The sequence below is a fragment of the Galleria mellonella genome, unplaced genomic scaffold (genome assembly GCF_026898425.1).
Source record: "Galleria mellonella isolate WM207_F2 unplaced genomic scaffold, CSIRO_AGI_GalMel_v1 utg57, whole genome shotgun sequence".
NCBI classification, from domain to species: domain Eukaryota; kingdom Metazoa; phylum Arthropoda; class Insecta; order Lepidoptera; family Pyralidae; genus Galleria; species Galleria mellonella.
The window spans coordinates 4,143,101-4,166,338 of record NW_026442119.1 but is presented as its reverse complement, the minus strand read 5'-3'; the positions used below and the strand labels follow the sequence as shown (position 1 = coordinate 4,166,338).

At 30.8% G+C, this 23,238-nt stretch overlaps 1 protein-coding gene across 5 annotated transcripts in view; it reads left to right on the top strand.

Moving 5' to 3' along the window:
- The window catches only part of LOC113509900 (uncharacterized), a 42,142-nt gene extending 19,337 nt beyond the window's left edge, over positions 1 to 22,805 (top strand). For 4 of the 5 annotated variants that reach the window (XM_052899249.1, XM_052899245.1, XM_052899246.1 and 1 more), the window contains exons 3-21: positions 2,074 to 2,298; positions 2,596 to 2,804; positions 3,206 to 3,503; positions 4,094 to 4,332; positions 4,716 to 5,274; positions 5,925 to 6,115; positions 6,980 to 7,048; positions 9,230 to 9,347; positions 9,755 to 9,938; positions 11,542 to 11,883; positions 12,208 to 12,475; positions 13,167 to 13,322; positions 13,428 to 13,719; positions 14,226 to 14,562; positions 15,408 to 15,685; positions 16,077 to 16,220; positions 16,765 to 17,027; positions 17,337 to 17,492; positions 17,853 to 22,805. In XM_052899249.1, the coding sequence (XP_052755209.1) occupies positions 2,074 to 2,298; positions 2,596 to 2,804; positions 3,206 to 3,503; positions 4,094 to 4,332; positions 4,716 to 5,274; positions 5,925 to 6,115; positions 6,980 to 7,048; positions 9,230 to 9,347; positions 9,755 to 9,938; positions 11,542 to 11,883; positions 12,208 to 12,475; positions 13,167 to 13,322; positions 13,428 to 13,719; positions 14,226 to 14,562; positions 15,408 to 15,685; positions 16,077 to 16,220; positions 16,765 to 17,027; positions 17,337 to 17,492; positions 17,853 to 18,012 (4,488 nt within the window). In that variant the 3' untranslated portion in view covers positions 18,013 to 22,805. The remainder of the gene's footprint in view (positions 1 to 2,073; positions 2,299 to 2,595; positions 2,805 to 3,205; positions 3,504 to 4,093; positions 4,333 to 4,715; positions 5,275 to 5,924; positions 6,116 to 6,979; positions 7,049 to 9,229; positions 9,348 to 9,754; positions 9,939 to 11,541; positions 11,884 to 12,207; positions 12,476 to 13,166; positions 13,323 to 13,427; positions 13,720 to 14,225; positions 14,563 to 15,407; positions 15,686 to 16,076; positions 16,221 to 16,764; positions 17,028 to 17,336; positions 17,493 to 17,852) is intronic. The other variant, XM_052899250.1, reaches the window with a different exon arrangement.
- The last annotated feature ends 433 nt before the right edge of the window (positions 22,806 to 23,238 follow it).

Here is a 23,238-nt window from a genome sequence, read left to right as displayed (position 1 = left end):
CAAAATGAATATATATACTCATGGCGCTACATTATCCTTTATCTCGTATTAATAAATAGTACTTACGTGCATGTAAATGAGTAACAAGGACACTGCTGATAAATATTAGAATGGGACTGTGGGAATCGATTCACATGAAACCGCCAGGCTTGGCCGTAGTTGGCGAATTATTTATTCTAACAATGGTACTTAATTAAAATAACAGGAATTAGTGAAATTCAAGAACAACACAAATGAGGTTTATCATTTTTGTGTCTCAAGATCAGACTTTGTTGTCTAAGGAACAATATTTATTTTGTTACAAAATAAGCAATTCTTTACACAATTAAATCAAAACCCTCATTTTTATGTGACTCCAAAAGGAACAAAGTTCTAAATTTGTCTGTTTTTCTTTGTGTGCATGTGTACTTCTTTTTATGCATCTAGAAACGGTAAACAAGCTAATAGCTCGTCTAATGGAAAGTGGCAAATGTCGCCTATACGAGTACATACTCGTAGATATGAAAAGCACCATATTATATGTTACGTATTGCTTTTGCAAGTATCCTTTATTACGCTACCATATTTTTTTTTTTCATCGCAATTGAAATGGCATTTTTTTATTTATTAAATATTAATTTTTAAACTTATAAATTTATAAACACAAATAGTAGTTAAGAATAGTAATATTTTAAACTAATACTGGCTGACCTGGCAATCGTTTTGCCGCTAAAACCACAACCTATTGGGTTAGTTGTTTTAAATGTAAAAAAATAAAAACTAACTTTTACCAACGACTTTATCCGCGTGATCGGGATATATTCACTGATCAAGATAAAAAGTAGCCTATGATATTCTCCATCCCATATAACTATATACCAAATTTCATAACAATTGATTAAGGCATTAACAGGTACCGAACAAACTCATTTTCACGTTTCTAATATTAGTAAAAAAAATTATATAAGTGTTAGTGCAATAAAATGTTAATAAATAGTCTGACTTTTTTATGTTCTTTTATGTCAACGAATTAACAAGGATTTATTTATACAGCCAAGTCTACGACATAAATATGTCGATCAGTCCATAATATTTGTAGATTAGTATTTGTGGTCTTACTTAGACGCATACCTAGCTATACTTGCTGCTAAACATTCAGTAACACATTCAACAGCATATCAATAACGCACGTAACCGAGGTCATATCCATTAACTGACAATACGCCTTTTGTTCCTTGTCTTAGATCTAAATGGTTTACGATATCACTACACCATTTTGTAAAATCAGGTATAAACTCATTAGTAATGAGGCCTCTTTATTAGTCATCAACTGTACAGAATTGTTTACGTAACTGCACCATCCAAGTCAGGGAATATATCATGTTACAACTGCTGACTACTCGTATTGTAATAATGCACATAATAGACATTGGAGCCCGGCCAAATTCGATCGCCACTTTTATTATTGTATTTTTAACTGATGTCCTGTAACCTTGCACGTGTTTGTATGATCTCCTACTTCGTTGAGGTGGTATGTTATATTTATATCATAATAACAATATTATGGTGCCTAATTATTCTTTATTGTACACAAAAAAGTAGTGTATCAGAGTAACAATTAAATATAATAGTGCATTATGGCGAGCTTATCTCTGAAAGAGATAAGAATATACTGTACTTTTTTTTTTACTAATTTTGCAATGTTCTTATCTTCTTTATAAGACGCGATTAAACTGACCAAATCAAGTCGACTCCCTTAAAAGACAAGTCCGTTATAGAATAATAAAGAAATATAAATTTTGTTATTATGAATCTATGAGAAAAATTTTACTTCCCTACAATCTCTGTTAGAGAAATAGTACTAATATCGTAGTAATATGTACGTACTGTGTTTGTACAAAATCTCGCTAAGTCCTAACAATCAACATGCAAAACCTTACTATTTTATTTTATAGGTAATTCATTAGACTATTCCTCATTATTTTTGTTGTAAAATAAAAAAACAATGTAATGTCGTTGGTATTGCTTGACTTAGAGATGTTGAAAAAGTATTTCTATTAAAATCTGTATTTAATTTTATTATCTTTATTCCAGGCAGACCGTGCTGAAAGAACCAGAGGCCTTTTAGAATATATAGAGAATAGTGACGACTACGCATACCAGGCTTTTATTGATAGCTTGGAAAAAGATCACAATTGGCTATGGCAAAAAATAACCTTTGAAAACAAAGAGGACATAATGGTTGATAGCTTCGAAGACAGTCTTAGTAGAGGAGATGTACCCAGATTACCAAAGAATTACGTTCGACGTTTATCAGTGGTGAGAATGACTGCTTACAAAATATTTTTTAGTTGCCACACTTGACAGGCGGGTTGGCAACCGCGGTTAGCCTTTAGTGATGTTTTTAGAGAGATGCTGCTGTCTATCACTCGACCATTAAATTTCCTTAATGTCTTACGACATCCATGGGAAAAGAAAGGGTGGTCCATTCTATGCCGGGACCACACAGCAATCTAATATTATTTATCTATAATCGCGTCACTTTAAGTCCCGATAATGTATTTAATGTTGCTTTCTGTTGTTCTATTACAAACTATTATTATATCTGTATTTTAGGAAAAAGAAGTGGAAACTAAACTAAAAAATCTCACAAGACACAAAGTTTTGGTGCTAGTGGGTATGTTGGGCTCTGGGAAGACTTCCATAGTTCTCAGTGTACTCCGCAACAACCCCGATCTTATTACTGATAGTTTTAACGGTTATGTGTACTGGCTCAATCTCAGTGACTGCAAAAACGAGTACGATATAGTTAGCCAACAAAAAAAGTAAGTCTATTTTTTTATATTTCCTTTATTTTCAGTGCACTATAAATTATATTCTTCGAGAATAACATACTTTTCCTTTGTCTGGGAAATTTGTATAGGCAGGCTATTAATCTTTGCGTTAACCCTCAAAATAGGTTCAAATTCATCAATAACGTGTGCCTGATACATTAACCGTATTTTTGTTTTTATTTAAAGGTTTATTTCATTTATTAATGAAATAGTTATTAATTAAATGAAAATCTATCTAATGTATCTGTTTTATTTAAATAGATTCATAAACACTTACAGAGTTAATCTCACCTGTTGTACACCTTTATTCAATATAAATTATAACAATGTAATATTTGTGTAAGATAAATAAATTGTTCGTCCAATATTATAAATGAAACACTACTTTTCAGATTGTATCGCAAAAGTTCATTATGGTCATCCAATTCGTTCATGAATTCGTCCATGTCAATGTCGAGTATATGCTCCAATGGTGACACTAGCTTATCGGCAATTTACGAAAATACTTGGGAAGAAATGAAAGACAAACTAAAACACAAGTTCTCCCATGATTCATTAAAATCGGCTCTCTTAGTATTAGACGAAGTGCATGACAAGTTATCTGTTGAAGCTTTTGATATTGGATGTAAAATACTAATTACTACTAGGAACAATGACATTGCTCACACATTTGGCTCACATATTATAAAGGTAAGTCATTTTATCAGCCTTTAACTGTCCACTGCTGAATATAAGCCTTCCCCTTAGGGGGTTTTGTCAGTAGTAGCCACGCTTGGCACAGACAGATTGATAATCACAGTTAGGCTTTGGAGATGTTTTAAGAGGGACGCTGCTGCCATCCCTCGCCCTTCCTTATTAGTCGTCTCTTATGATACCCACGGGAAAGGAAGGGGTGGCCTATTCTATGCCGGGACCACACGGCAAAATTAATAACAATTATGCACAGCTTAATAGTTATCGTAGCTTCGTTGACTTCTTATTAAAATTGTCACAAAATCAATGAACGAATGAAAAACATTTGTTTCCCTCTAAAGAATGATACAGACTACATATGAAAACAATATGTATACAAAAGATCCTAAATATAAAGCAAGCAAGTTAAGGCAAAATAAAGAAGCAACAATGTGCCACCTTATCGCTAAATAAAACTAAATGTCTTGCAGGCAACTTTAGGATGGAAAGGATCAATTAAAGTTGTGTTTGGTCAACGCGTAACAGTATAAAAACAATGTAACAATTTGTTAATGATAAAATTTATATTTTTTATCAATATTTTTCAGATTAAAGACAGTTTAACAGAAAACGAGATCCTTGAATTCTTTGCTAATTGCCTAGATGTAACGGTCTCTGACTTGCCACGTCAAGCGAAAAAATTACAGGAGACATTTAAAGAAAAGACTCCTTTCCACGTCGGTTTAATTGGAGCTCAGTTGGCTGTGAATAGAGAGAGCTTGGTCGATAATGGATCTCCTTTATGGAAAGAATATCTGAAAACATGGGGGAAAAAAGGTTTTTTTTCGTAAGTATCAACTTATAACTTTCTTAATATATGTCTTGCATGAAACGTAAAAACAAAACATATACTAAAGCAACGTATACGAAAATTTGTGATAAAATCTTACACAGAACTTATGAAAATATCGATATCTGACAGGAATATTATTATAATAGAAGTAGCAGACCCGTCATACGTTGTTTTGCACACATGCTGAGTCTATTTTTTTTTTAGGGATAATAGAAATCTCAAGTTAAAAGAAACAATTTATTAAAATCGTAATGATTCGAAGGTTAACGTAAACGTACATAGTCATACGTGATTTTGTATATTAAGATTTATATAACTAATAACTTATTATTAACTTTTAAATTATTTTAACATGTTTTTAACTATTCTCGTTTCAGATTCCCCAGCCCAAACAATAAACCCGCAGAAATGGTGAGATTTTGCGTCAACTCGTTAGAACCGGAAGTCTTGTCACTATTCAAGATGTTAGCTATATTACCAGATAATGTCAAAGTAACCATTAAAGTACTAAGCATGCTGTGGCGCAAAACTATAGCGGAAACTGATATTATTTTGAATCAGCTGTACAATAAGTCATTGATAAACAGAACTTATGATGCTGATCAAAAGAGCTACGTGTATGAGACACACGAACTGATTTTGAACTTTCTCAAAACGTGCCTAACTAAAGAAGAAAGTGATAAGTTACATTGTGATTTTCTTAAAAGTTACCATTATGATAACCGAAGTAACACAACGGTACAGATAATAGACGATGGCTACATAGCATTTTTTATTGGCTACCATCTATTGAACACTAACAATTTAGACAACAAATGGGATCTATTCAGTAGACTATACCTTGATTTGAAATTCCTAGGTAACAAGGTGAGGCTGACTGGTGAAGCCGATGTTATGTTTGACTTGCAAAAATATGAAGAATATATTGCTAAAGAGGTGAGAATTTTATTTAATTGACATGTAAATATGATATATTTGCGTTATATCACACACAAGGCAAACTGCTCTCTGCCCGACTTGAACCAGCATTTAAGTGTCGCCTATATTCATCTAGTTAAAACAGCAAATCCATTTACAGATCCATTATCTACTTTTTCTTATTTTAGTTATTACAATGCAGTGTTGGATTTGTATACACTTAAATAATATAAATCGAGAACTAATTTTTATACCATGAATTAAAACTCTTCTTAACAATTATATATATACAAACCTTATTCAACCTAAATTTTTAATACATAAAAATTTTGGTGAGGCAAGAAACGTATATTACGTTTCTTTGAAAGACCCCTATCTTCCCCGTAAATTATTTGTTATGAGATATGACATTGCAATATAAATGTAGATTAAAAAAAAAATGGCGACTTATTGCCCAATATTAAAATATGTTTCTTTCAAATCAATATTTATAATTTCATTCAATGACAATGTCTGCTAATAAGGTTAATTAATTATATATATTGCTGTAATTATAAATCTTTATTATACCTTCTTTACATAGAAAAATTAAAATATTAAACCTATAATGGAGGACTTATCCCATAGAATGATTTATATTGTTTTATATTAACAAATATTCTTTTCAGAACCTGGACAAGGATTTTCTCATCGGCATTGTGGCTTTCTTAAAAACGCACGGCGCTGATTTATACCGTTATCCGTGCACTGATATAGTACAAAGTATCTTACAACACGAATCCAAGGGTATACTTTTTACAAAAGCCTACGATATTGCTCAAGCTAACTGCGCCAATAACGAGCTTTACTTCGACTTTTCGTAAGTACTTTATTATTAATTATCAACTTTTGTTTATTAATAACAAATACTTATTTTTGGATATATGTAAATAAAACTTGAGTGCAACTGACGACTGACATCATTATTTATATTTAAATTCACGATTGGGATATAACACGACGCGAGTAGAACGGTACGTACATGCAGTAGAATATCCGGACTTATTCATCAAGGCTCTAATTACCGATTTAGAAATAGTATTGTGTATTAATTGGGTACATATGTATTATGTAATCGGTTATATTGTCTAAATGACGTATGTAAAACCCTTTACATGATAAAAAATATAAAAATTTAATTATCGTTTGATTTGACTTTAAAATCGATAATTCTGATTTTCGATTATACGATATACCTGATTTTATTTGATTCAAATAATCTAGATTCTACTGTACCTAATTTTTATTGCTCTGCTTTAAATCCCGATCATGAATTTAAATATGTGTGAACAACACGAAAGTTAAAATTAACTATCATCACTTGTGTAATTACGATTATTGGTACCTAAACACTAATCTTATATATAATAAATTATAGACAAATTGGCTAAAGTTTGAATTTAAATATAATGCTGGGTATACACACCATTTTTGCTACAACAACCATCAAAATAACAAAGGCACACATATAAACAACAATGTTTAACTCTAATTGAGTTTATCATTGGTGTCCACTTGCCAATAATTTCGCCTATCATTTGGTGAACCCTAGACGCTTACGGGGAGTGTGTGTGTGTACCCGGCATAGCATACAATGATCCTTAAAATTTTAGATATCCGGTTTTTTGTTCATTACATCGTAAAGGGACAAAAAAAGTCTTATTAATATAATGTCTCTACGTAGGGACCACATTGTGCGTTACGAAACGTATGACGAGAATGGCGGGGTTGTTCAATGTTTTGTCAAGAAGTGGTCAGTATATTTTGTGGAACAAACAATGGTGAGGGTTACAATCATTGAGTGCACACCAAAACTGTCAGGTGTAAGGGGAAATTAAACAAATCATTCTCATATTTGGTCTATGTCATTTTCATTGTCGTAGTCTATTGTCTTATGTGTAGGTATTTGTATGTTTTTTTTTTTTCTTTTTATACTAGGCGCATAACAAAATTCAAATGCTTCACTATTAAATAAGTATAATAAAATATAGCTTTCTTATTATATTAAAATTTTCCTAAACAACCGATACGGCATTATGACATTTGTCCAATTCGGAATTAATTAAATGTCAACATCAACTGTTTTTAAGTTCTTATTATTATTATGCCTAACACATCATTAACAGTCTTGGATGGACCATTTTTTATTTATGAAGTTTTACTCGCACTTGAGAAATTTTATTAATGTAAACTGTTCATGTAAAGTACATCAAATAAAAACAATATTTTTATTAACTTATATGGTACCGTTGTGTGGTATGGAGGTATTAACGTTTTGCGATAGAAATCTGTATGAAAATGGTGTCCGCTCAGTAATCCCAAATAACTTCATATTATGAACCTAATGTCTGTTAAAAATATTTAGTAACTTAAAAGGTTGATTGAAATTTCCATTTATACTAAACAAAAACTTTTAAGTATCTCATTTCACTCAAGTTGATTAAAATTACATATAATTGAATATATTGTAGAATTTATCAACAATATTTTCAAGAAGAATAGGTGTAGAATAATATATATATATATATATATATATATATATATACCATTATTTGAGTATCGTAATTTTCCATGATTTCCATTTACCTGTAACAATTATAATTAAGTATATTTCAAAATACGAAATTGATTCAACATAATAAATTGGTTGGTAAAATGATTGTTACTTAAACTTCCTTGTTACCCTCTTTATCTAAAACTACTGCCCCACCTTCACACTGGTAGATAGATAGTAAGATAAATTAGTATTTTATATTGGCTTTAATAAGTAAATGTTTAATACGTATGACCATATTAAAATACACTCCAGAATAAGAGTGTTTTGGCATTATATCCGAATTGGATACTTAATGTTCGTACCGAAGTCTGTAACTGTCATATATTAAATATACATTTTTAAATATTTCTGAACAATTGTTTCAATAAGCGGCTTATGAAACCCTAAAATTTTTATTTTAAGAACAAAAAGATTTTATTATTTGCTTGATTTATGACAAAGAATTCACACATTTTTGTGATATTTCCAAATACTTTGTACCATCCAATTCCAATATGTTTGCGACAGTTTAATAAAAATATCTTTGACTATTTAGCTATTTAATTTGCTATTGGAATACTTGTATTTGAATTTTAACGAATTACACAATATTGTAGTATAAACTCTTAAAACATTATAAAGGGGTTTTGTTCAATGTAATTACAAAATCCGTAATTAAAGGAAAGTGTTCTATTACTTGCACAGCTGCGATAAAGATCAATCATCATGCATTATTTTCAAAATCACGATTCAATTAATATTTGCTCTCTATACACGCAAACCGCTGAATTATGTGGGGTAAATGGTTGCATGTAGTTAACACTATTATTTTTCATGATCATCTTAAATTTTGTTTTTGTCGTCTTTACTGTTGTTTATGTTGTTTCTTTGTTTACTTGCTGTTTATTTATTAAACAAGAAGCTTAAAACCAAATGGAATATGCATGTTGTTCACAGAGTTGACAACAACAATTGTGATTTTATAATACATTTCGCTGTCTCGATATCACTGCTAAGTGTAAGCGAGATGGAAGATAGCTCGTTATCGTGTAGCATTCTTTTTATTAGCTACTATTCTCTTCTCAAATACTTCGACTCTAGAGTAAGAGAGAGAGTCAAGGCAAAACGTCATAAGAGTTCAAAATTTGTTTCAATATTGGATTCAATTTGCAATCTCCACGTTATAGGCTTCTTGTATTTAAATCGTAACAAATCTATATGTAAATCGAACTCTAAAAATCATATATTCATAGTTGACAAATGCCACTTTATTCTCACATATCATGTAGCATTCATTTTGATACATTTTTTACGATTTAAACTTTACCTTCAATTATATTAAATACTTATAATTTATCTATGTTTTATTTTTATACATCTTTATTTCATTTCTTTTAGTCATGAACAAAATGTGGAAGAAATCATGCACTCTACAATTGATGTAAAAGAAAATATCACATCCGGTTGTTTCTTAGGAGATTTTGTACTTATTGGAACTAAATCAGGAGTGATAAAGGTAATTAAAATACCGGAACTAATATTTTCACAAATAATAAAAAAACTCACTAAATATTACAAAAGTGAAAAACTATATATGAAAAAAAATTAATATTCTTACATGTATATTTCTACATAATAATACTGAACTGCGTTTTAGATAAAAAAAAATCCTTAATCCGTAAGCATTTGGATAAAAAAAAATAACCTTAATACAATTAGCATTACGGTCCTATTTTAAATTAAAAAAAAAATTAATCTGAAACTTAATTAAATATAATTACACTTTTTAGTCCCAATTCCTCATACCTATGAAATTCTCGTAAGAATTGTAATAAAAATATTACTGACAGTGTGAATTTATTTTATTGCATTTTATAATCGCATGTTTTTTATTTCTTAACAATAAATAAACACGTTTTTCAGATGTTCCACTGTCAAACTAGTAAATTAAAGAGGGAACTAGTGACTGGCACATCTCCCATAAAATGGGTTGGTGCATGTCCCATAAGACCTACAAAGGTTGCCACTTTGTCATTAGATGGTGTAATCACACTGTGGTATATAGATCATGTCGAGCAAGAGGACAACGAAACTGTCATTGAAGAAGGTATTAATACTATAAAATATTTGTTCATAATATTTGACTGACTATAACTATAATATAACAAAACCTTTTTCGTTGCCTAAACTACCCTCACATTACTTGGCGTTGGTGTTACAAAGTAGATACATTTCATTTCATTTTGTACTGTCTATTTTGATGTAAAAAACTAACTTTGCTAGGTGGCTATTGTCACTTATTTGTTTCACAGAATAACTAGTGTACTTTTTTATTTTTCTGGTCTGATCTTAAGATTTAATATGTTCTAGTTGTTAAGCCATCACATTGTGTAAGATCTATATGTATACTTGAATCGTGCTATATGTATCGAATCAGAATATAAATAAATTAAATTAAATATACGAGGTCTGTCCGGAAAGTTCGTATAAAAGTGTTCTGGAATGCGAGAAAGAGGAGTGGGGAGGCCAGGTAAGCGCAGGACCCCTTCCTTATGTCCCTAACAATGCTTCAGTTCTGGTCTGACCGCCGTGCGGTGCGAACTGGCTTGTCCGCCATCTGTGAAGTTACCTCTTAACGAAACCCCGTCGGCATGGAGCCCGCTTCCGTTGAAGAGCAGCGCGTCGTAATCAAGTTTCTCTCGAAACTCGGCAAGAATGGCCGTGAAAGCAAAGAGTGGAAGACATCCGGGGAACCACGAACAAAAAAATCAAGAAAATCCCGCTCAAATGTCAAGACAATGTTGATTGTTTTTTTCGATGTTCGGGGGATTGTCCATCAAGAATTCGTCCCTCCAGGCCAGACAGTTGATGGAAAATTCTACGTCGATGTGCTCAGACGCCTCAAAGCTCGTGTGGCACGAGTTCGTCCAGAATTGGCGCGAGAGGGGCGTTGGATTCTTCACCACGACAATGCCCCTGCCCACACCTCTCTTGTTGTCCGTGAGTTTTTGAGTAAAAATTCCATTACGGTGACCGAACACCCCCCCTATTCGCCGGATTTGGCCCCGTGTGACTTCTTCTTGTTCCCAAAAACCAAATTGGTACTTCGGGGGCGGCATTTGGGGGATATAAATGAGATAAAAAAAGCTACGACGGGGCAGCTGAGAAACCTACAACCAGAGGACTTTCAAGGAGCCTTCTCACAGTGGAAACGGCGTTGGCACAAGTGCATTATGTCACAGGGGGAGTACTTTGAAGGGGATAAAATTGATTTACCTGAATAATTGTAAAATAAAATTTTTAAAAAACTTTTATACGTACTTTCCGGACAAACCTCGTATAATACACATGTACAGTTATGTTTATGATAATTTTACTAACGAGCGAGAATATGAAATCACAAATTATATTGTTATATAAAAGTTTATTTTCAATGGGTGTGGTTGGATTTTATAAATTACCTTTTTTTTAAACAATATAAGTAATTTATTGTAATTATTTTTTAACTATTCAAAGGGTTCCGCGATTGATCACAATCTCACCTGATGGAAAGTGATGATGTAGTTACTTTTACTTGCTCACTATATTTATAACTTATTCTATGTAATTTACAAATATGTGTATATATATATATATATATATATATATATATATATATATATATATATATATATATATATATATATATATATACAAATATTTTTTGACAGAATTTGAAGAGACATCCAATTGTCCCAATAGCATCAAAATCAATCCGAAAATGAGGCCGCATCTAAACTGTAGATGGGCCAACTACAATGAAATTTTGATTGCTCACACATTGAAGACAATCACACTGTACCGTATTGACGGTGAAATATTAAATGTCATAGACAATTTGGATAAGAACAGTGAAATATTATGTTGCACATTGTGCAATAATGACCGACTCATCATAGCTGGCGTATGCAACAATGAAAAACATAGTGTTGTGATCATAGACAGTGTCACGAGAGAGATTGTTATGTCTTTCATAGAAACTGGCTCCATTATTGATGTCCTGATTGTTCCTGGTAAGGATTTATGGTTTTGTTATTTACAAATAGTTCAATTGCATGCTGAATTGAAGAAGAACATAGAAATTTTGCAAAAGATTTAAACAAGTATCATCTTAGTAATAGAAATGAGAAAACCAAAATCTAAATTTATCGCTATATTTCACATGTTATTTTATATACCTTTTTTTACATTTTTTTTTTTGCAATAGTAGTTAGTATTTCAAATCATTAAAAAAAATTCTATAAATCTTTATTAGGTTATAAACGCTTGAAGTTGTCTCATAACACGTACATTAAGTATTGTATATATAAATTAAAAAAAATGACCCAATTTTTTAGGTATAGCAAGCAACAAAATTATCACACTCAAAGAGAAAGAAGTAATCCAACACAACTTCAAAATCAACTCTTCTTCGTACCAGAATAAGTATGTTTGCAGCAGTGAAAAAGTTATAAGTTGTGATGATGTTAAAGAAAATTTGAAGTTTTTATCGTTGGCTGTGAACAAGACTGGAACATTGTTATTTGTATCTACCTGCGACCGCAGAGTGATCTGTGTGGATTTGAAAACAAATTCTCACACATTCGACATAGAGAATAGGCGTGGGTGAGTTCTTTATAATATATTAATCTTTATATCACATTAACTGTTAAACAAAAATGTTTTTTTTATACCACTTATTCCCACTTGATGGTAAGCGGTTACCGTAGCCTATGAACGCCTGCAATATCAAGGGGATTAAGCGCGCATTACCGTCCCTGGAAACCTTTTTACCCCTATTTTTGAAAAATCCCACTTATGTAGTACTTACTAATATCATAAATGTGAAATTGGATTTGTTTTATTATCTCTTAGCGCCTCAATGGCTTTAGCAAACTATAAAATTTAGTAAAAACGTAATATATAAGACGGAGAAGGACATAGGCTATTTTTTGTCTCTGCCAGTGGCAATATCCTGGTCACGCAGACGAAGTCGCGGATATAAGTTAGGACACAATAATAAATTCTGTGTGATCATTAATAAGGTTACAATGAGACACTATTGCTTTTCATTCCTAAAATGTTAAAGTTACAACTAGGATAGTAAAGCACAATAAACTAGTGAAAAAATGTGAAAAAAAAAAAAAACAAAAAACCCTATACAAATCCACCTGGTCAGCGTAGTAATAACAATCTTATATCATCCTCTTATAAGCAGACCCTATAGTAGTTATAGACTGTTGTAGTAGTTAAGGCAGTTATGGGTTGTTATAATTATGTGTTAATAAATTATTCTGCATCAATTGTACTTTTCCAGCAATGTCATATCTATGGCAGTGAGCGAGATACCGGGCGGCGACGATTTTGTTCCAGGTTTAGATGTTCTATTAACCGGAACGGGTACTGAAGAGAATTCAGCAAAAATATGGTTCCTGGATGCCGCTTATGTATCGCAGAAGAGGCAACAAGTTTGGTAAGAATTTTTTTTTTTATTGTGTTTTACTGGCTGTATTTTTTATGTATTTTATTAACAATAGATATTTTTTTAAATATATTCATTTTATACTATTCCTTTCAGCAAAGTGCGGTTTACAAAGAAATTTGCGGTGAGCTTCGTGAATACTTTGTCACCGCATACTCCCAGTCAGGATACAATACCCCACGTGCCAAGTTCTCAAAGCCTATCAACGACACCCAAACGTCACCAATCGTTTGCCGACCGATCTGAGATGACCAAGAAACCAGCTCATAAGACCCTAAGCCTAGATAGATTCTCTCTTAAACCGCTCAATTTGAAGGGCTTGTGTAATAATAATGAAAATTTTATCCTGCCATTGCTAGCTGTTGTCGATGACAAGAATAACATACAGGTATGTCTATTGTTTTGTTGTCTTATGCTTTCTTATTGATATAACTGTATAATTCATATTTAAATTAGTATAGATTATCTACAATAACATGGCACGCCCCTCCAAAATCCGAAGAATTAAAATTGCGTGCGTAAGCGCGTGCGTGCGTGCGTGCGTGCGTGCATGCGTGCATGCGTGCGTGATACGTGCGTGCGTGCCTGTGTGTGTATACACGTATTTGTTTTATTGTTTCTGTCTCATAAATTATTTTACATATAACTAAGTAATAACCATATTTAAATTTCCTACGTAGTTTATTATACATTGATAAAGCATTAAATTTTACTTTTTCTTAGTTAAATATGGTACATTAAGAAAGTATAGCATCCTTCCTTTTCCACCACTTTTAACAGACAATTCAATTAATTAATAATTAAAGAAATTTGTTATTTACTAAATACTAATAAATTTGTTTTAATTTTTAGCCCTTTAAACAATTACTACAGCATTCTTTATCTGCGTTATAGGTGATGCGTGGTAGAAAAGTACTCACAGAAATCGTAACCAATGCAGACGACAAAATCAGTGTCGTACAAATATCACCGTGCAATCAGTACATCATATACGGACTAGAATCGGGTACAGTGAACAAATATGCACTACGAAGTAAAGACACTGAGGTGATAATGAACTTAACGGGTTCTGTACAGTATCTGAACTTCGTGAATTCGTGCCTCCTCATTGTATCTGATGAGAAACGATGCCTGATGGCGTACCACTCGTGTAACGGGAAATGGAAGTCGGAGATGTTGCAGCGCGGCAACTGCCACCTTGGTTCACAGGAAATGTTGAATAATATACAAGGTTAGTATTTATTTTTATTAAAACTTCCTGTTTTCTGCGGTTTATGTGGGTATGCGGCGTCGTAGTTAATGATAATTGTAGCGTTTTATAACATATGCGCAGTTTACTTTGTTTTCCATTGAAGATCCTGAATATTCATAATTGTTTTTTTATTTTATTTTTTTATTTCATACCAGTATTTACGCGTGGATATTAGAAGGAAAACTAATTAAATAGACTACTTATAGATGACGTATCATGATAAAAGTGAGTGGCAAGAGTTCTACCAACAAAAGCGCAGTAGATAATTAATTTTAATATATTTAAGCGTATCATTTCAGAACGACTGCAGTTATTTGGTTAATTGTTTTTTTATATATTTGTAATTGTCCAGACAAGGTCTGTTTCATATATGTTTGTAAAAAACAGTATACCTGTTTGAATCCGTGCGAAGTATAAATAAGTAATATAGTTAAATAAAAATATAAATAAAACTTAATACCAAATGCATTAATTAGTAGCACCGACAAGAGGAAACTCTTAAATGAAAAGAGACCAAACATATACTATTTTAGAAAGTCGGCTATTTATATGCATGAGACCAATTATAAAAATAAGTTTTGGGATTATTATACGTGAATAAAACAAAACATATGGTTCCCTATTTTATAGACAATGACATTTAAAGTATAGAGACAAACACATTTTACTTACCTCAGAAGTAGCAATACATAACTTGTAAATCCCTGAATTTTCTACAAGTTCCATCATATAATTCATGACTATTATTGTAAACCACGCTTACCACTTCCAATAAATCGTAAGTATAAATAAGCAATATTTTTTAAACAATATTAACGTTCTAGGTATAAAAAAGAAAAACGGGCATGCCGACAGTTTATCTGATGCTGGCAGTGCATCAGGGGAGAACGGTTTACTGCCAGACTCTAGCTCCCTAGTTGACTGTTTTTGGGTCGCAGAGGGACTCGTCACCATAGACTGTAACGCCGTCATCAAGCTATGGAGCCCGGACTTCCAGCTTGAGAGTGTGCTGAATGGACGCAACATCGACGTTCGAGCTAACTGCGCCGCCTGTCAAAAAAATATACTAGTCAGTTGTGATAGTCACAATATGACATTTTATGTAAGTATACTCATTGTATTTAAAACAATAATAGATTTTACTCCTCGAAATCATATTAATAACAAATATTGTTATCAAACTCAGTTCAAAATTGCCATAGATATCGTACATACATGAAAATAAATATCTAATAGAAATTAATTGTTTTCTTCTTAAATCGTTGAACATAATAAACACTCTTCGTGGGCTTCTTTGTAAAAATGGCTGGTTGCCAGTTTGCTTTCATAAAAGCAAAGTAATATAAACGAACAAATACCGAATATAAAAACTTTCGTTCTATTCCATACACGTGATAGATAGCTAAAATGTATGTTTCAATGTATTCGATTACCGCCGCTTTTGTAGGGAAACTGGATATGAAGATAATGCTTTAAACATGCTTTTTTTTTAGATATTTCAACTAACGAAAGATGAAAATAACAAATTAAGACTGAATTTAAAACAACGATTTAAACTAGATAGCCGCATTGCATCATGCGATCTAACTGCGGACGGTACCAAGTTAGCGCTCGGGCTACACTCTGGCGATGTAGTGGTAAGTATTAATTTTTTTTTATACAACTTAGAATAGCAAATAAACTGACAGTCCACCTGATGGAAAGTGGTAACCGTCGCCTATAGACATGAGCAGTACCATGACATAACAGTAAGACATAGACATAACAGAGTATACTGTTTCGCCCATAATACCCCCCTTGCGTTGCCATTCCTGAGGACTCAGGTGTTATTCCTCTGTACCCAGTAAATTCACGCCATATCCCACCCTTCAAACCGAAACACAGCCATACAAACACAGCTGCTTCACGGTTGAAACACGAATGGGACAGAGGTACCCAAGCAATTGACTTTTGTACAATGTCTCCCTCTGGTAAATTAGTAAATTAGTCCCAAATAATAGATTTTATTCAATTTTAGCAAGAACTAGTTTTATATTGTCATGATTTTCTTTCATCCCTCTACCATAAGCTCCCTTAGTCGCCTCTTACGACGCTCACGGGAAAGGAAGGGGTGGCTTCTTCTATACCGGGACCTACACAGCTATATTATCGGTAGTGTTATCAAATTAAAATATTTTACAGATTTGGAATGTAACCCTAAAACGCCAAATCACAACACTGAGGCATCATAAAAGTAAAGTGCAATGGTGTTCATTCTCCCCTGTGCCTGATAATATCTTCCGGACGCCGGCGCAATCACCGTCAGTATACCACCCTCATCCGCCATCATTTAGTCAACATACCGAGGACCATGAACCACCCCTGGTGTTGGCCACCATGGCTACAGAGATTGTGTGGTGGAATATTTCCCGTGTATTGAAAAATCCTAAGAGGACATACATCAGGTAAATGCTTTAAATAATATTAGCAAGTTATTATTATTATTTTCGATGTATTATAGTATCTATTTACATACAAATAACAATTCTTATGTTTGTTCTGCCATTTATAAAAAAAAATTGTATTATATTTATTTTTTATAAATTTATTATAGGACTTTGTTGAAACTATCCTATTTTTCTGAGTATGCATTGAAATGATTTTTTCGACTTATATTTTTTATTATACATGAATACGTTTCACAAGTCTTATTATTAATTTTATTATTATAGAGACTATAAATGTTATTTTAAAATCTTTTAAATTTATTGCAGTAACACGAATATTATGTCGCCCATGGTGAGCCCACTAGATAACAGAAATATATCATCACCTGTCAGTAATGAAATCAGTAGTCCAAACAACATATTTTTTGGGAATGGCTCATTTGGAGCTCACGATTGTTGGAGATCTATATGGAAAAGTAAAACGTAAGTATATAGATAGATTGACACTTAACCTTATTACACAATATTTAAGTCTGTATTTTGGTTGGTTTAGTATTAATTATGAACCAAAATATACTTACTAAATATACTTCAATTTTTATTAAAAACGAAAGTGTGTGATGAAAATCTACTCCCATTTCATGCACCTGACCAAAATCATATTTTTTTAATTAAATGAAATTTCGTGATATCCTGATGTTTGTTCCTTGTATAAAATATTGCTTCTATGAACTCAAATCTTACTAGGATCTTCATAGATTTATTTAAATGAACAAAATTTTAAGTGTTAAAATCATTAAATATTTGTAGATAATTTCTGAATACACACGTGCAATTTTTTAGGTGCAAGCAAGGATCCAAACGGGAAGAAATACTGGCGTGCATCAAACTGACTGGTATGAATGCTGAACAATTATGTCACAACGAACAATTCTCTTGCTTTGTAACTGTCGATAACTCTGGTCATGTTCATATTATGAACGTAATGAGGCCAAACACGTAGCACACTGCCATATGCATTTACAGTCATATACGCGTATCAATATCCAATCTATTATATATAGTTATAAGATTTCTTTATACTGTCCATTACCTTTTAATTTTATTACCATAATTTAAGTTAGCCACGGATAATACTCATTACTGTTTATTACTTGTTTTACTTTTTATTTTTGTAGAGCACATGAACAATAAGAAGATAGTTGTACTGTTGAAAATAGAAAAGACCCGAATGAAATCCATATCACTAAGAGTCCTTTTAAAGTACTGTTCTACCAATGTATTGCTTTAATATGAAATGCTCAAATTTATGTTTGTTTCTTGAGAAAAATTGTTCAATTACATTCAAAGGATACTTCTTTAAAAGGATGCTAATGCGTTTGATTTCACTCAGTTAATATAAGACGGATTACTCCGTGGGTAATCTGTATGACATTAAATAAGGTGTAAGTAAGAACAAGAGATTTTTTTAATGATTTGTGGCAAACACATGCGTTGTAACACAACCAGTATGCGTTGACCTCATTCCTTTTCTATTTTTCTACGGTAAAATATTCTTCATTTTGGATATTGAATCGCGTATATTTATATTGTAAACCAGTTGTAATTTTAAATTGTAAATAATTTTAAATCAGTCAATATCCAACTACGTAACTATGTATTACTATTTTACAACATTGTGAATGTCTGACATAAGTTGAAGTACATTCTATTATTATAAATATTAAGAAACAATTTCAGTCCTCCTAAATGTGAACAAATATGAATATGTTATTAGTAAATTATTATATTAATATACCTTTCAAAGCAATACATGATGGATTCCTGTCCTGTTTTAAAATAGGTATATTTTTTTAATTAATTTAAAATGTAGTAATCGAATTTTATAACAAAAATCTACATGCCATAATTATATGAGACTAAATATCAGTAATATTAAAATTGTCTTATAGTATGCAGCAGGTTACTGACATATTTGACGTCACAGTATTTGGTGACAACTGAGATTAGAGATTTGTAACATTATTTATAAACGAAAAGACCAATTTGTACAATTTTATTGTATTTCAATCTTAATTATTTCAACAGAAAAACTGATTATTATGATTATAGAACGTTAAAAGCCCACCTTGTTAAAAATCACGACGTTTGGATTTCCTGTCAAAGGGAAGATTTCAGAAAAATTACGTAATCTTTCTTTCTTTTCTACTTTGTGAAATATATTTATTGAAACTTTGTGAAACATATTACTCGAGATATTTTATCGCTAAATAATCGTCGAAAACTCGTGAAATTTTCTAAATTTTGACGTAACATACGTAAAAAATAAGTATTAATAAACATTTTTTTACAATTTAACTATTAAGTAAATTGATTTTATTCTGTTTTTTTTATAATTGATATTAGAAAAGCATAAACAAAAACTTTAAAGTATTAAAAATGTTTTCTGATAATATTTTACACAATAAATTAAATTGAAAAACTTTAACAGAAGATCGCCATATTGTAACAGTTAGTTTAATTACACGGGCATAACTTAAACCGCCATATTTTATTGTCAATTTACGTAAAAATATCTTAGTGAATATATATTCTGTGTAATTAATAAATACATTTATTTCAAACTACTTATCCCAACAATCGTCGTTCTGTCAAAAGCTGACACTTTAAAAATGAGATTTCACCTTTTTTTTGAACAATTTTTCCAATTTTTTTTTCTTCATAAGATCTTTCCTCGGACTACAACGAATATTCTAAAAAAAGTTTGCAGAATTGGTCCTGCTGTTCTCGAGTTTGCACTTACATAGATAAAACGCAGATGCTATAAAATATCAGCAGAAATAAATCTGAATCGTTTCAATATTTTCATGTCACGATGGTCGGCAACACAATGATATTTCTGATGTCTCGGACAACAGTAGCCGTTTATCATCAGCCGAGCCGTATACTTGAGCGCTACCATCGTATTGTACAATGATTTATTGTATACCCTACGCGAATATTCCATTACATGCACGAATCAAACGTTATTATTAACAAAGTGAGCTTTATACTTAGTAATTAATCGTTAGCTTTTGCTCATTTCAGTATGTGATTCATATGAAATTAAGAAATTATTATAATTATCATAATGTAAGTATAAATCCCAAACGACAATTTAGCATAGATTAAATGTGATTTAATTTTACTTTTATAATATTTTAAATTTAAGAGTATAACTACTCGGAAGATTAAAAATAACGGTCGAGTTTCATTATAAAATGAATGTCATCCAAGTAATATCATAAATAAATCTTTTAATGCTTATTAACTGTGCTTAATGTTCTGAATTTGATTATTAGTCATAATTTTCAGCTTATTAATAGGATTTATTTTCTTCCCCATTTAAGCATGTTTAAATTTAATACATATATCTTTTATTTATAAGCTTTAATTAACAATTATATTTTTTGAAAATTTCCTAATTAAATGCATGACTCCTATCGCAGACTCCTGTAATATAAGTTATGCATTTGCTATGTAAACTATACTTAATTATAGTTATTCTTTCAACTACTTTGTGCTTTGTATTATGAAACTTAATTCTATCTTATGTGCTAATGAAACAAGGAAAAATTGTGTTTTTATTTCATACATGTGTGTATTGATATTTCAAATGGTGCGATATAAGATATCCAGTGGATTAAGAATATATATTAAGTATAATATTTTTTAACATAAATTGGGTATGAACAAAAATTAACAATTTCTTGAAAACTAATAGTAATTAAATATTCTAATTTTAAAATAACAATAAGTATTGAAATTCAATCAATCTAAAATATAACAACAAAAATCCTGCTATTGTAAATTTCATAATTTGCAACGAAATACGTATATGTTCCTTTGATTGTAGTTTTCCTTTGTCTCTCTTGTCGTGAATAATTAAAAAATATTATACGACATTGTTTTGATCTGAAATAAGTATACTTGTTGTTTGTACATAAAAGTGATAACATTTTATTTTAAACTCTTAATTAATATGCTGTTACGGGCCAACAAATACATGAGTTTATTATAATTCTCTTTATTTTTATTTGTACAAATCTTAAAAGGCAGATCTCTGTAGCTAAATATTAGTTATTATGTAACTAAAATGTATATAGTGGTGCTATAATGGGTAAGATTAAGCGATAAGAAAGAAAAACGCATAGAATCAAAAATAGCTAATAATGAAGAAGAGTGAATAATATTAGCATGACTTTGATACTATGTCTTAAAATGTGATAACGTGTGTTCTTGGTCTGTTTTATTGAATTACCCAGGAAAGAATAACGTACAAGCTTTGATATTTTATATTATAACTTTATCTTTTTTATTAATTCAAATTCTGTAGGGCATTTTATGTGAAGTTTTTAGATTATATTGTTAGCAGGCATATCTATAACAGAATAGTTTCAAAACCCAAATTATTTACATAGAATTTAAAAAATTGTGTATAAATTTGTGTTTACTGCCAGACTTATTTTATTAAAGACTATATAAAGATCTACAAACTTCCTAAATAAAATGATAAATATACCTAATTCTTCTATATTAGTAAACAAGTTGTATCAAAATATCAATTTGCGCATATTTTTAGAATATATAATTTTCAGAATAAAAGACAGACGTTTGTCAACAACTTGTTACTAAAGAATACAATGTTATATTCTCAGGGCTTTAAGTTTTAAGTATTTTCTAATGTGTTACCGTTGCGATGAATATAACATTCAATTCTCTTAAATTTTATCGAACATATTGAAATCTTAGGTCTTATGTGGCGAGCTTACCACAACCTCTGTTCAATTAGGTATGTTTACCATATTTTTCTGTTTCCAGAGTATTAAAAAAAAATTACTACATATACCTCTTTATCTATGGTTCTATAGAACTTAAGTCATTGTGCTAGTGGTATAAAACCCTATTTTTCTGATGTTATTGAATTTTACATTATGTGATGTCTTAGGTGTATTATCAGAAGGTCTGAACAAGTGACCAGGTATTAAAATATAAAAGATTTGTTTTATGTATTTTCTTGTAAATATTATATATTAATGATTTTGTAACCCGGTGTTCCTGACACAATGTAAAAATTGTGTTATCTAAACACCCAACAAAATTTTTATTTTATTTTTTATACTTAATCAAATTTAAATTAATTAAAAATTAATCTATTGTTTACTGATAATTGGATGAAAAATTAAAAGCAGTTACATTTTCCAAGGATTTAACAAAAAATATACATACACACTGATTAATTTACCACATGTTAAGGCCTTCTGGACAGCTCTGCTAATATGTATAAGTTAATTTGTAATTTTGTATGAATTTATATGTTTCTGCAACAAAAATATGTCACAAATATATGACATACGGGGCGTCAATTATGTATAGATGATGTATTTCTCTCCAATGCTCAAATATGCATTTCTGTATACTTATTAATTTTGTATTACAATTTTTCATTATTCATATTTTTTATAACCATAGTCATTTTAATGGGATTGTTGTATTTCTATATTATATACTTTATTACGTATTTCAAATGTAAACCATGATTTGATAAAAACTTTATATTTTTATCATTATTCAACGATATTGTTAATTGAATAGATATATCATTTCATACACTAGAGGTTTGATAACAGACTACAGCTTTATAATTTTTGTCAAATGACTAGTGTAAATCAAGTTTTATGCAATATCGATTATAATATTTTTAGATAATTTAGTTAATATTATTATGAATGATAAATGTATTGATTTTTCTTATAATATGTACTTTCATTTCCAATTATTCCTTATGAAAAAAAAAATATATATATATATATATATATATATATATATATATATATATATATATATATATATATATATATATATATATATATATATATATTTGTTATCGAGTCAGATATCGACCTGAGTTCTTAAAAGGTCATCATTTATTTCGATATTGAACACCGGGTCTCATATTTATATATTGGGTTACAAACCTGAAAAGATCAATACCTATTTCGATTTCGCCCGCATTTGGTCCGCGTCTCTTACATCTAACATTACATTATCCCTCCCGCCCCCGAATCTTGCTCCCCAGATCCTATCGACCTCCAACGCAATTCGATACTGGCCACGGCTAACGATTAATTTTGAATAGTGAACGAAGAAATTAAACTTTTGAATTGTGTATGTTATAAAAAGACTCACC